Source organism: Medicago truncatula, chromosome 6 (genome assembly GCF_003473485.1).
Source record: "Medicago truncatula cultivar Jemalong A17 chromosome 6, MtrunA17r5.0-ANR, whole genome shotgun sequence".
Taxonomy (NCBI): Eukaryota; Viridiplantae; Streptophyta; class Magnoliopsida; order Fabales; family Fabaceae; genus Medicago; species Medicago truncatula.
Window position 1 is genome coordinate 10269189 of NC_053047.1, and position 15418 is coordinate 10284606.

At 36.8% G+C, this 15418-nt stretch overlaps 1 protein-coding gene across 1 annotated transcript; it reads left to right on the plus strand.

Moving 5' to 3' along the window:
• The first annotated feature begins 1064 nt into the window (after window positions 1-1064).
• Window positions 1065-3301, plus strand: LOC25495843 (protein VAPYRIN-like). Its single transcript, NM_001425055.1, has one exon. The coding sequence runs from the start codon at window positions 1262-1264 to the stop codon at window positions 2885-2887; it is 1626 nt and encodes a 541-aa protein (NP_001411984.1). The 5' UTR covers window positions 1065-1261; the 3' UTR covers window positions 2888-3301.
• Window positions 3302-15418: the final 12117 nt, after the last annotated feature.

A 15418-nucleotide genomic window follows, 5' to 3' on the forward strand; every position in this document is an offset into this window, starting at 1 on the left:
GAAAGAGCAAGCAACTTTCCACATTTAAGAATATTACAATATATTGGAAGTGGATTCAACAAAATCACAATGATAGTGTAGTTTTGTTGAAGCTCTAGAGAGTATCTTTTTTTCAAAATCACGGCAATACATTGTAGTTTTGCTAAACTTATCGTTTGTATAAAACTATGGCAATTTTCATTTTTAATTTCCAAAATTTGTTTATATCATTTTTGCCCATGGTTTTACTAAAATTTGTCAATTTTTGTCCTTGTATCTAAGCTCTTCAACCAAGGAACTCATATATGTAAAAACTACAAATCTTGACTATCGAATTTTAGAAAACATTTGTAACAGGTTTTCTAACACACATCATTGCGATTCTTTATTCATTGAACTTTAAATGTGATCGATATGAATTTCAATCAATAGAATATAGTGCGTGCATTTGAGAAAAATGTATTAGAAAGTGTTTTGTTACCATTTCACTTTTGATCATAAGATAGTTTTCAAGCAAGGATTTCTGGCACAAAAATCAGTATCTTTTACGTAGGCTTTTGGTAAAGTTAATAAGGTACAAAACCAAAGTTGAAACATTAACATAAATGATGAATCCAAATGCGACAAAAAATTTTCACTTGACAAAAAACAAAATTACCATTTTCAAGGGGTTATTATTATACATATTTAAGCCAATTTAATATTTTGTTATGGCCTCATATGCCTCTATATAATATTCTAAAATCCCATATGTCAATATAATATTCTCACCAAACAAACAAACATAGGAATATGATTATTTAACAACAAAATTGGCCTTTTCAATGCAAAATATAATAAAATAAAAGCAATGAAAGCTTTGAGTAGCACAAGCAACAAAGAGATTAATTTATCTCCCTTTTAACTTATACAAATAAGTCCTTTTCCTAGAAAACTTAAACTACTAAGTTGTTTAACTTATACATAAAATTCATAAGCCGAATAGAACAAGTCAGCATTGATATTTTCATCACCACTTGGCACATTCTAGTTATAGCCGGCCTCTATAGTATCTACCTTTTCATTCACACTATACCTTAAAATCAAATCAAATCTTCACCAAACCCCTTCACCAATTCCTTTCATTAATTTTCTCTTCTTCTTCATTTCTTTTCCAGCAACAAAAATCTTCCTTAAACCATAAACCATCATAAACCAAAAGTGTTGTGAAACATCAATAGCAACAAAACCAAAAGTGTTACTAAACATAATTTTTTTTCAATACAAACCCTAAACCAAAAACATGGATAGACTCATAAAGTTAGATCCATCAAACATAGTACTAATAAGAGTTGAAGAAGGACAAAAATGTCTTGGAAAAATAACCTTAAACAATGTCATGTACACTATGCCAGTTGCATTTAGGATTCAACCACTTATCAAAACAAGATACACAATTAAACCTCAATCAGGAATCATTTCACCATTAGCATCACTAGTTATAGAGATAACATATCATCCTCCACAACAACAAGGTTCAAATAATCTCCCTCACTCTTTTCCATTTTCAGATGATTCATTTCTTCTCCATAGTGTTCTTGCTCCAGGTGCAGCTATCAAAGAACCTTCATCCATGTTTGATTCTGTTCCAAGTGATTGGTTCACTACCAAGAAGAAACAAGTTTTCATTGATAGTGCAATCAAAGTCATGTTTGTTGGTTCACAAATTTTGACTCAACTTGTTGAAGATGGTAACTCAATGGATGACATAAGAGAAGTGCTTGAAAAAAGTGATCCTTTATGGGAATCAGTTAACTCAAAAGACTCACAAGGTCAAACTTTGCTTCATTTGGCTATTTCGAAAACAAGACCTGATCTTGTTCAATTGATCCTTGAATTCAAGCCTGATATTGAAGCTATAAATAGTGTTGGGTCAACCCCTCTTGAGGCTGCATCTTCCTCCGGCGAATCGTTAATTGTTGAGCTTCTTTTAGCTCATAAGGCTAATACAGAAGGATCAGAATCTTCGGTTTTCCGACCTATTCATCATGCTTCGAGAGAAGGACACATGGAGATTCTAAGGCTTCTCTTACTCAAAGGTGCAAGAGTTGACTCATTGACAAAAGATGGTAACACTTCTTTGCATTTAGCTGTTGAAGAAAAAAGAAGAGATTGTGCTAGGCTTTTGTTAGCGAACGGGGCGAGAACCGATGTTCGAAACATGAGAGAAGGTGATACACCTTTACACATAGCAGCAGCCAATGGAGATGAGAACATGGTGAAGCTTTTATTGCATAAAGGAGCTACAAAATATGTGAGAAACAAACTAGGGAAAACAGCGTTCGATGTGGCGGCTGAAAATGGACATTCACGTCTGTTTGATGCGCTTCGTTTAGGGGACAATTTATGTGCGGCTGCGCGGAAAGGGGAGGTGAGGACAATCCAAAAGGTTTTGGAAAGTGGTGGGGTGATCAATGGAAGGGATCAAAATGGTTGGACATCACTTCATAGGGCTGCATTCAAAGGAAGAATGGATGCTGTTAGGTTTCTTGTGGAGAAAGGTATTGATTTGGATGCAAAAGATGAAGATGGTTATACAGCTTTGCATTGTGCTGCTGAATCAGGACATGCTGATGTGACTGAGTTTTTGGTTAAGAAAGGTGCTGATGTTGAAGCAAGGACTAATAAAGGTGTTAGTGCTTTGCAAATTGTTGAGTCATTGAACTATGTTGGGATTACAAGGATACTTGTTAATGGTGGTGCCAGTAGGGAAGGTTTGGGTGAAAAACCACCATCTGCACCTTCTAAGATTCCTTTTGGGAGAAAAGTTGAAAGCGGAAGTGTGATGACGATGAAGAAGAAGATGAGTAGTAGAACTCGTGCGCTAAGAGGTAGTTTCGATCATTCAATGCCTTTGGCTGTTCTTTAGCAATCGAGTTAGTTGGAGGGTTTAAATTGCTGTTACAATCGCGATTAAGATTATGTCGTGATCTTTGGTATTACAGAGAATTGCAGATAAATACGATTTATGTGGTTGTCTGATGTCTTTGGCTATACTCTAAAAATAGAGTTAGCTGGAGGGTTTTAAATTGCAGTCACGATTACGAATATGTCGTGATCTTTGGTCTTATAGATAATTGCTGATAAATTCAGTTGTGCTTGAAGTTATATGAAAATTCAAAACATTGGAGTTGCAAGTGTGATTTGGAATATTTGAATGAGAAGAAAAAATTGAGATGGTTTTATTTTGAAATTTGGTTGTAATTTTGATAATCTGTTAATGGAATTGTAGATTTGAATAATGTGAAGAATGGTATTTGTAATGCTTATAATTATTGTTGTTACTCTTTTGAAGCTTTGTGGATATGTGGCATTCAATTTGATTAGTACACACAAGAATTGGCTTAAGCATCAGACACTTGCATTAGTGTAAACCAAGAATAGGCCAAGTTAATATAACTTGATACAAAATATTTTTTTTTGAAAAGAACTTGATACAAAAGATAGAATTACAACCCAAAAATTTATAGTTAATTTATTTGTGCAATATTGTTCCGTACATGGCCAGGGCGAATCCAAATCGGACCTCTACGGAAGTCCAATCGACCCTAGAGTGATCCACGAGCTGCTCACGCTACCACAAAATCATTCCAACGATAATTCACCTTGTGCAGGGCATCCCTCGTGTTATGTTTCAAGCGCCAACATGAGCCACAACCTACCGACTTCATCACTTTGCCTATAAAAGAGAACCACTCCCTCATGTTAACAAATCATTTCTTATGATCTCTTACTCAACTCAAACAAATGTTGATTTGAGTGTCGGAGTGCTTACATGTACACCATCCTACCAATGTTTTTCCACCATCGTATTCTTTTGCACTCCCGACAATTCGACCATTATTAGTTTATTACACATCTTGAAATAAACTTTTTCCCTTTGTCTGTCTTTCATTAGACAGCTTAAAAAATATTCTAATTGTATATTCTCTCTTCTAATTGTTAAAATTTATTTAAATGATAAAGTGATTTTTCATTAAGAGGAAAGGTTAAGGGACGTGATTTAAATATTGTTTTTTTATAGTTTAATCAGTTGATTTTTGTTATAATTCTGTTATATAGTAATTTGGGTTAAGAGAAGGGTTATAATTCCTAACTACTCTCTTATTGCTGATGTATATAGTAAGTATTGTTGTTCTGCACTTCTTCTTTGGGTGCACTTAAAGGTTCAATTAATTAATATTAGTGCACTTTGGAACTTTTTAATAAAAAATACCATTATAATTTCAAACAAAATAACAATATCACATTACTTTGGAACTTTCCTATAAAATTTACAACCTTCTATATGTTGATGGAGTTCTGCAAAAGACCCCTGGAAATCCTCGGGAATGAGACGGGAGAAAATTTCCTCGCGGTGGGGATTATAAATGGGATGAGAGACATTCTGATATGTAGGGCGAGTGACCACTCCCTGCACTCGCCTTGCCGCACCTCAAATGTCGAGAAAGAAACATGCGGACTTATTTGGTCATAAAAAATCGAAAAGATTGATATATATCATTTTTTTTAGGGATTAAGTCAAGCAAAGGAAAACTGAAGCTAGATTACACCAAAACATCTTTACCAAACTCTTTGTAATTACAGATATTTCCAAGTTTAAGAAGAAAACATCTTTGCAAACATATTTATTTACCAAACCTATGGGAATAGTTTGAATTAATGGAGTCATATGGTAATTTGAATCAAACAGGTGTGTTAGCATGTAATGCTGAGATTCTCCATCTCTTCTCATGCTATTAACATCATCTCTATGGAAGGTCAATTCCACACTAAGCAGTAGCACCAATCTTCTACTTAGTGTGTCCACTCTCAAGTAAGGCCTCTCCGTGTCTGCTCGCAATCCAAGTAACAAAAACACAAATATACAATAGGTCAGAAAGATGTACCTGGATCAAGCACATTACATATCTCTAGCAAATTAAGTCAAAATGACTTCATAAAAGGTTTTAAAGACGGATCCATTACCGCGAAATGAAGGTATAGGCAGCCATTGTTACCTTTTTGACATTTTTTCACGGTGAGAAGAAAAATCATAGTGAAATGTCCGTTACGACTGTGGCAAAATGCGATACATTAATTTTAATAACATTTGTGCAATGTTGTGATTAATTCACAACGCGACGACCACAATCCATAAGGCAACATCCTTAACAGCTGAAAATGCGAAATCCTTAACGCGATCACGACCTCGACAATTATATAAAACCTTGCAAGGAGCTACTATGCAATTATTGAAATTTGAAAGTAAAGTTATCATAAATCAAACAAACATAGAAATTAATTAATCTCTTTTGGTGGGTTTCTTAATTTCTTTGAGCTCCGCAAGTGTTTTTTCGATTTCCTCATTCAAAATTTCCAGGCCTTCTCGAGGATGTTTGATTATCAGCTCCAAATTGCTTATGTCATGCTTGAGCTCTGCGACGCGAAGTATGCTGGTAACAGATCCATATTTTTCTTTGAAAAGTGAAAGCTCATCCAACCATGAACACTTAAAACAGTATTGGAGATGGGGTATAGTACAATGGGACTGGGAAAGATATTTGCTCTGTAGAGATCGATCAGAGACAAAGGAGTGTTTTCTGATAAATCCCGCATAATGAGAGTTAGGAGTGCTGGTCCATCGAGCTGAATCGCTGCGATGTGTTGGAACAAAATGTGTTTCACAATGAACCTTATTAAGTTTTGATGATAACAAGGTATTAAAAATTGTCAATTGGTTATTACTAATAATTGTTCAAGTGTACAGGACCAAAGGCTACTCAAGTTATTTCAATAGGTCTTGGAAGAACAATGGAAAGAAAAAGAAATTCTGAGCATCTGAAGAAAACTGCTCCTGAAGCTAAACTGCTCCTGAAGAGATGACGTCATCAGAAGCAGAAAGTCATCAGAAGCAAAAGTTTTCATCAGAAGCAATATCTTCACCAGAAGCTACATTTGATCCTTTAATCAAACTGAAGATTCAAAGTAGCTGATTCTCAATTCAGTCTTATCAAAGAAGAACGAAGAATTGAAAGGGAGGTATCAACGGATATATGGATAGCACTGAGCTCTTGTCTCTCGTTAATAGAGTTGACAAAGTACAAGTGTACAACCACTACCTCCACTACTCTGTTTTCTGTCTACGCTACAAGACAAAACAACAGCCATGCCTGCAGAATTGTACACTCAAGATGGGAATGAATTTGAAGTTTATTCTTCAAAGGACTACACCCAAATCAGGCAAAGGATCACTGGTGGATAATCAAAGGATTTCAAACGACTCTTTAGACGTGCTGATTATCTCAACGTCTCTTTCACGCCTCTATATAAAGGAGTGAAGACTTGAAGATAAAAGATAGAGATACATAAGTTTAAAAGCGCCAAAACTCTGTCAATTTGATTCTACAAAGCACACTGAATTTCTGCACTGATTTGATACATCTTAGAAATTCAAAGTCTAGAGTCTTTTCTGTATTGTATTGTGAACACCACTGATTGTATATCAAGTGTTCAATTCAAACTCAATTCTCTGTATTTTTGTTTGATTAGAAGTCTCTAGCCTGCGTGCTTGAGCATTAGAAGTCTCTTGCTTAGTGCTTGAGCATTGGAAGACTCTTGCGTGTGTGCTTGAGCATAGTTTTGTGAAGTCTCATACTTAGAAAGTATTGAGCAGTTGTAATCTTGTGATTATAGTGAAATCTCCTTGGAAGTGCAAGGGGGACTGGACTACTTCCGTGTTGTGGAAGGAACCAGGATAACTGCCTGTGTCTTTGTCTTTCTTTTCTCTGCTCTGTTCTTTTCCGCTGCAATCTGACTCTGATCATTTCATCAGAAGCAATCAAACTGCTTCTGAAGTTTTATCAGAAGAAGTATTTTTTTTAGAGAAAAAGAAAACACAATTCAACCCCCCCTTCTTGTGTTTTTCACCTTCAATTGGTATCAGAGCTTGCTCTGTTATCACAGCACTTAACCGTGTTACAGTTCAAGATCTATTAGAAAAACATGTCTGGAGATGAGGAATCAGTTACTACAAAATACACAAGTGTCAAGCATGACTATGATACTGCTGACAAGAAAACAGACTCTGGAAAAGCTCCAAAGTTTAATGGAGATCCAGAAGAGTTTTCATGGTGGAAAACTAATATGTACAGCTTTATTATGGGATTGGATGAAGAGCTATGAGATATACTGGAAGATGGAGTTGATGATCTAGATTTGGATGAAGAAGGAGCTGCTATAGACAGAAGAATACATACTCCTGCTCAGAAGAAGCTTTATAAGAAACACCACAAGATAAGAGGAATCATTGTGGCTTCTATACCTCGCACCGAATACATGAAAATGAGTGACAAATCTACTGCGAAAGCTATGTTTGCTTCTCTTTGTGCAAACTTTGAAGGCAGCAAGAAAGTAAAAGAGGCTAAAGCTTTGATGCTAGTTCATCAGTATGAACTTTTCAGAATGAAGGATGATGAGAGTATAGAAGAAATGTACTCAAGATTTCAAACTTTAGTTTCTGGATTGCAAATACTGAAGAAAAGCTATGTTTCTTCTGATCATGTTAGTAAGATTTTGAGAAGCTTACCTTCAAGATGGAGACCCAAAGTAACTGCTATTGAGGAAGCTAAGGATCTAAATACTCTAAGTGTTGAAGATCTTGTTAGCTCACTCAAAGTGCATGAAATGAGTCTAAATGAGCATGAAACCTCTAAGAAGAGTAAATCCGTTGCTTTACCATCTAAAGGAAAGACCTCAAAGTCTTCCAAAGCCTACAAAGCCAGTGAATCTGAAGAAGAATCACCTGATGGAGATTCTGATGAAGATCAATCTGTAAAGATGGCTATGCTGTCCAACAAGCTTGAGTATCTGGCAAGGAAGCAGAAGAAATTTTTGAGCAAGAGAGGTAGCTACAATAACTTCAAGAAAGAAGATCAGAAGGGATGCTTCAATTGTAAGAAGCCTGGTCATTTCATTGCTGATTGCCCTGATCTTCAGAAGGAGAAGTTTAAAGGCAAATCCAAGAAATCAAGCTTCAACTCCAGTAAATTCAGAAAGCAAATCAAAAAGAGCTTGATGGCGACCTGGGAAGATTTGGATAGTGAATCTGGTTCTGATAAAGAAGAAGCTGATGATGATGCTAAGGCAGCCGTTGGGTTAGTGGCAACAGTATCATCAGAAGCAGTATCAGAAGCTGAATCAGATTCAGAAGATGAAAATGAGGTATATTCCAAAATCCCTAGACAAGAACTTGTTGATTCTCTAAAAGAACTTTTATCACTGTTTGAACACAGAACCAATGAGTTGACAGATTTAAAAGAAAAATATGTTGATTTGATGAAACAACAAAAGTCAACTCTATTGGAACTAAAAGCTTCTGAAGAAGAACTCAAAGGGTTTAACCTCATATCAACAATATATGAAGATAGACTCAAGAGTCTTTGTCAGAAGCTACAAGAAAAATGTGATAAAGGTTCAGGCAATAAACATGAGATTGCCTTGGATGATTTTATTATGGCTGGAATAGACAGAAGCAAAGTTGCTTCTATGATCTACAGCACATACAAGAACAAAGGCAAAGGGATTGGATATTCTGAGGAGAAATCCAAAGAATACAGTCTCAAGAGCTACTGTGATTGTATCAAGGATGGATTGAAATCCACCTTTGTGCCTGAAGGTACAAATGCTAAAACTGTTGTTCAGTCAAAACCTGAAGCTTCTGGTTCACAGGCTAAGATTACATCAAAGCCAGAAAACCTTAAGATCAAGGTAATGACAAAATCTGATCCTAAGAGTCAAAAGATTAAAATTCTGAAAAGATCAGAACCTGTTTATCAGAATCTGATTAAATCAGAATCTAAAATCCCAAAACAAAAGGATCAGAAGAACAAAGCAGTTACTGCTTCTAAGAAAACAATACCAAAAGGTGTCAAACCTAAAGTATTGAATGATCAGAAGCCACTCAACATTTACCCTAAGGTACAAGGGAGGAAAAGTAAAACCTCCAAAACTAACCCAAAAGGACCCATGAAGATATGGGTACCTAAATCTGAATTGGCCAAAAATGCAGGTGTGCTTAAGGGCAAGAGAGAAACAAAGGTCATGGTACCTAGACAGCGGATGTTCAAGGCACATGACTGGAGAGAAAGCTTTGTTCCTTACTCTTACAATGAAAGATGGAGGAGAAGTGAAGTTTGGTGGCAACCAAACTGGAAAGATCATTGGTACAGGTACTATTGGTAATTCCTCCATCTCAATTAATAATGTGTGGCTAGTAGATGGTCTGAAGCATAACCTATTGAGGATTAGTCAATTTTGTGACAATGGGTATGATGTAACGTTCAGTAAGACCAACTGCACATTAGTCAACAAGGATGACAAATCCATTACATTCAAGGGAAAGAGAGTTGAGAATGTCTATAAAATAAATTTCTCTGATCTGGCTGATCAGAAGGTAGTTTGCCTTCTGTCAATGAATGATAAAAAATGGGTATGGCATAAAAGGTTGGGACATGCTAATTGGAGATTAATTTCTAAAATTAGCAAGTTACAACTGGTCAAAGGATTGCCTAACATTGATTATCATTCAGATGCACTTTGTGGTGCATGTCAGAAAGGGAAAATTGTGAAAAGTTCTTTCAAATCTAAAGACATTGTATCAACCTCCAGACCCTTAGAATTACTCCATATTGATCTTTTTGGTCCAGTTAACACTGCATCCTTATATGGAAGTAAATATGGATTAGTCATTGTTGATGATTACAGCAGATGGACTTGGGTAAAATTCATTAAAAGTAAAGACTATGCATGTGAAGTGTTTAGCAGCTTCTGCACTCAAATACAATCTGAAAAAGAATTGAAAATTTTGAAAGTCAGAAGTGATCATGGTGGAGAATTTGAAAATGAGCCATTTGAACTTTTTTGTGAAAAACATGGGATTCTCCATGAGTTTTCTTCTCCTAGAACTCCACAACAAAATGGGGTTGTAGAAAGAAAGAACAGAACCTTACAAGAAATGGCCAGAACCATGATCCATGAAAACAACTTAGCTAAACATTTTTGGGCAGAAGCAGTCAATACTTCATGTTATATTCAAAATAGGATCTATATCAGATCTATGTTGGAGAAAACAGCATATGAACTCTTTAAAGGAAGAAGACCCAATATCTCTTACTTTCATCAGTTTGGATGTACTTGTTACATCTTAAACACTAAAGACTATCTGAAGAAATTTGATGCCAAGGCTCAAAGAGGAATCTTTTTAGGTTACTCTGAAAGGTCAAAGGCATACAGAGTGTATAATTCAGAAACACAATGTGTTGAAGAATCTATGCATGTAAAATTTGATGATAGAGAGCCTGGAAGTAAAACTTCAGAGCAAAGTGAAAGTAATGCAGGTACAACTGATTCTGAAGATGCATCAGAATCTGATCAACCTTCTGATTCTGAAAAGTATACAGAAGTTGAATCTAGTCCAGAAACTGAAATCACTCTAGAAGCTGAGTCTAATTCAGAAGCAGAACCTAGCTCAAAAGTACAGAATGAAATTGCTTCTGAGGACTTTCAAGATAACACTCAGCAGGTTATTCAACCTAAATTCAAGCACAAATCTTCACATCCTGAGGAACTAATCATTGGAAGCAAAGATAGTCCTATAAGAACAAGATCACATTTTAGACAAGAAGAGTCATTAATAGGACTGCTTTCAGTAATTGAGCCTAAAACTGTTGAAGAAGCTCTCACAGATGATGGATGGATATTAGCTATGCAAGAAGAGCTAAATCAATTCCAAAGGAATGATGTGTGGGATCTGATACCCAAACCTTTTCAGAAGAACATTATTGGAACAAAATGGGTATTCAGAAACAAGCTGAATGAACAAGGAGAAGTAACCAGAAACAAAGCCAGACTTGTTGCTCAAGGCTACAGTCAACAAGAAGGCATTGATTACACTGAAACATTTGCTCCAGTTGCAAGATTGGAAGCAATCAGGTTACTTCTATCCTACGCAATTAATCATGGCATAATATTATATCAAATGGATGTCAAAAGTGCCTTTCTTAATGGTGTCATTGAAGAAGAAGTGTATGTTAAACAACCTCCTGGGTTTGAGGATCTTAAGCATCCTGACCATGTTTATAAACTTAAGAAATCACTATATGGCTTGAAACAAGCTCCCAGAGCTTGGTATGATAGACTAAGTAATTTCTTAATTAAAAATGATTTTGAAAGAGGACAAGTTGACACAACACTCTTCAGAAGGACTCTTAAGAAAGATATTTTGATTGTGCAAATATATGTTGATGATATAATATTTGGTTCTACTAATGCATCTCTTTGCAAAGAATTTTCTAAGTTAATGCAGGATGAATTTGAAATGAGTATGATGGGAGAATTGAAATTCTTTCTGGGAATTCAAATCAACTAAAGTAAAGAAGGAGTATATGTTCATCAAACAAAATATACAAAGGAGCTTCTGAAGAAGTTCAAGCTAGAAGAGTGTAAAGTGATGAACACTCCAATGCATCCAACCTGCACCTTAAGCAAAGAAGATACTGGAACAGTAGTAGACCAGAAGCTATACAGAGGTATGATTGGTTCTCTGTTATACCTCACTGCATCTAGACCTGATATTTTATTCAGTGTATGCTTGTGTGCAAGATTTCAATCAGATCCTAGAGAATCTCATTTAACTGCAGTTAAGAGAATCTTCAGGTATCTGAAAGGAACAACTAATCTTGGACTCCTGTATAGGAAATCCCTAGATTATAAGTTGATTGGATTCTGTGATGCTGATTATGCTGGTGATAGGATTGAAAGAAAATCAACCAGTGGAAATTGTCAATTCCTGGGAGAGAATCTGATATCCTGGGCAAGCAAAAGACAAGCAACTATTGCTATGTCTACAGCAGAAGCAGAGTACATTTCAGCTGCAAGTTGTTGCACACAACTACTTTGGATGAAACATCAGTTGGAAGACTATCAGATCAATGCTAACAGTATTCCCATTTATTGTGATAATACTGCTGCTATTTGTTTGTCAAAGAATCCAATTCTACATTCAAGAGCCAAGCATATTGAAATCAAACACCATTTTATCAGAGACTATGTTCAAAAAGGAATTTTAGATATACAATTCATTGATACTGAACATCAATGGGCTGATATATTTACAAAACCTTTGTCTGTTGAAAGATTTGATTTTATTAAGAAAAATTTGAACATGCATTTTGTGTCTGATTGAAAAATTGCTTGCCTCTGAATAAGAAGTTTGGTTCTGAAGTTTATTCAGGAGCATTTTGGTTCATCAGAAGCTCTTAACTGAGGTTCTGAGGAAAATGTGCTTCTGAAGATGACGTCAGCACTAAAACTTCAGAAGAGTTATTCTTTGCTTCTGAATAGCTTGGTTAGTGGGAACGTTGGTAGTTACTTTATGTAACAGCTGTCCCATTACCCAAAAAGTAGTTTTCTGAAGAGTCTCTGACGTGGTCTATTTGTATTGGAGTATAACAAAAAGGGCAATGATGTTTTTATTCGCTTTTTAACATACTTTCACGCGCCCCCAATTTGTCATTAATGCTGTGTTTGTTTGTCCCTTCTGAATTACAAACGTTTTAATAAAAACACTAAGTCATTTCACACACTTCTCACTTCACAACAAACACTTTCTAATTTCTTCTCAACCCTCTGTGTAAGTAAGCGCATTCTCTCAACCTCTCAAAACACCTTAGAACCCTAATTCTACTTCAAATCAATGGCATCTTCAAGTTCTGCCGGTGGTTCTTCATCGAATATGGATATAGATACTCCTGCTTATGAAATCAAAGGAAGAACTATGTCTATTGAGGAATGGGAGCTAATCATTCAAGCGGAAAATCCTGTGGATTTCACTTCTCTAACTCACCATGGGTGCGACTTGGTAAGATTCTACAAGAAGCAGAAGCTAATGAGTTACTTCAGTCTTCTCAACGGTCCTACTTATGAAGTGCTTGTCAGACAATTCTGGGTAAGAGCTTCAGTGTTTGACAAAGTTGCTGCTAAACAGGAAGAAGCTCAGATGATTCTGGTTGATCCTACTTTGGAGGGAAAAACCAGAGAAGAAATGGGTCTACTCGCCTTCACTGGGACTGAGATTAGATCAAACGTCATGGGGATTCCTGTAACAATCAATGAGCAAGTGATTGCTCAAGCTATGAGGAGAGATGCTTCTGGGACATACGATGGAGAAGAAATTCCTAACCCCAGAACAAGTCCTTGGAAGGAAATTGTAAACAACACTATTTACGGATCAAAGGATGCTAAATCTTACAGCACCTTAAGCATGGAAAAGAAAATGCTGCTGAAGATCCAAAATGAGAACATCTTTCCCAAAGGTGGAGGAAATGATCAACCTTCACTTGGTCACAAAGTCTTTCTGCATCACACCATCTCTCAGGAAACAACAATGAACGTTCCCAAGTATATGTTTAAATACATGATCAAGGAACTCAAGAAGAGCCAGATGGAGAACAGGAAGTTTGTTCCCTATGGAAGGCTGCTCTCCATAATCTTTCAAGAAGGAGGACTCCTAAGTGCCCTGAAAGACGTGAGCATTTATGATAATCAGAAGCTGGGAGCAGTCACAGGAAAAATAATCAATGGGGCAACTCTAGTCAAGATGAGGCTGATTTCAACATGCAGGAAACTAGATACAGATATGCATGAATCTGATGTCATATCTGATCTAGTCACTCATCACATCTCCATCTGCAAGAAAGATCCCCTGGATGTGCAGAGGGGCTACATCTTGGACTACTACAAGAGCTACAACAAGAAAATCAGCCTGAAAGATATCCCAGAAGAAATGTATGGTGGTGATCTGCCTGTGGCCAAAGGCAGAAAATCTAAAAAGAAGCAGATCACCAAGGAAGAATACCTTGCAGAAAATGCTACTGAGGTGGGTGCTCAGAAGCATAAGAAAGCCAAGAAGGAAAAATCTGCTATGTCCACCATTCTTGAGGAAGTGGAGGATTTGGATGATGTCCCTCTTATCAGTAAAAGGACAAGGAGTACTCAAGAAACAGCAGAACAGCCTGCTTCTGAACAAGCTGCTTCTGATCAAGCTGCTTCTGAAAAGCCTTCAAGTCCCAAAAATAAAAGAGAAGCTGCTCTTCAGACCATCAAAAGGAAGAGGTCTAATTTAACAAGAAATCTGAAGACAACTGAAGGAAGAAGGGAAGAAATGTTGAAAGAACTGGAAGAGAACTGGGATGAAGACTCAAGCCCCAAGAAGGCAAAAAGGACTGCAACTTCTGAGCCCATAGTCATGCCCAGTTTCGAAATGACTGAAGAAATGAGGCAGTATGCTAGGGAGGTTTCTGCATCCAAGATAGCAGAAAAGAAAAGGATGAAGATTTTGTATGAAAAAGAAAGGGATGAGCGTCTCAAGGCTGCAGGGTATGTGCCTACTCCTGTCATTGCTGCTTTAGCTTCTGAGTTAGAGCAAGAAACAGTTCAGTATGGAGCAACTCTGCTTTCTCAAGCCTTGAAGAATAAGCAAGCTTCAGGAGCAACTTCATCAGAACCAGTTTCAAAAGCTCCAGAAGCAATTCATCCAGAAGCTCAGTCCTCAGGTAATCCATCTAAAGCTGCAACTAATACTCAGTCTCTATCTCTACCCTCTTCACCCTCTTCATCATCCACAGAATCAGATGACCAACCCCTTAGCCAACATATAGACAAGCTTCTAAAAACCAAACCTACCAAACTAACAGAATTTGGAACACTTGACTATGAGAGTACTCAAATAGAATTTTCAAAAAATAGGATAAAACTTTGTGAGAAATTCAATTTGCCTACTACTCATCCACTATATCCAGATACTCCAGAACCTGTTAGTATACAACAACCTGAACCTACCCAAACAAACTCACCAAATAACCAATCTCCACAAAAAGCCTCTGAAGTAGCTTCAGATGCAACTACTTCAGAAACCCCCCAACACCAAGAATCCTCAACCCTTCACAACTTAGAAAAACATCTAGGTGGTGAAATGCAACCAACACCCACTAAGGCCTCTAAGACAGTTTCTGAAAATACTGTCTTGGAAACCCAAACAGAAACCCAAACCATCCCTGAGCAAACTGTTCAGGAGCAAACTGCTTCTGAACAAGTTGCTCCTGACCAAACAACTTCTGACCAACATATACCTTCTGACCAAACAACAGAACAACAACAACAACCAGATTCACCCACTATAATAGACTTAACCTCTGACCAACCTTCCACATCAAATACAACTCAAACTGAACCTTCACCCATCCCTGACCATATCCTGGAGTCTGAGTATATAGAGGAACAACTGATCAGACTTAGTGATGAGATTCAGGCACTGATTCTTCGCAGAACAGTTCCTGTACCTCCTATTCACTATTATGATCAG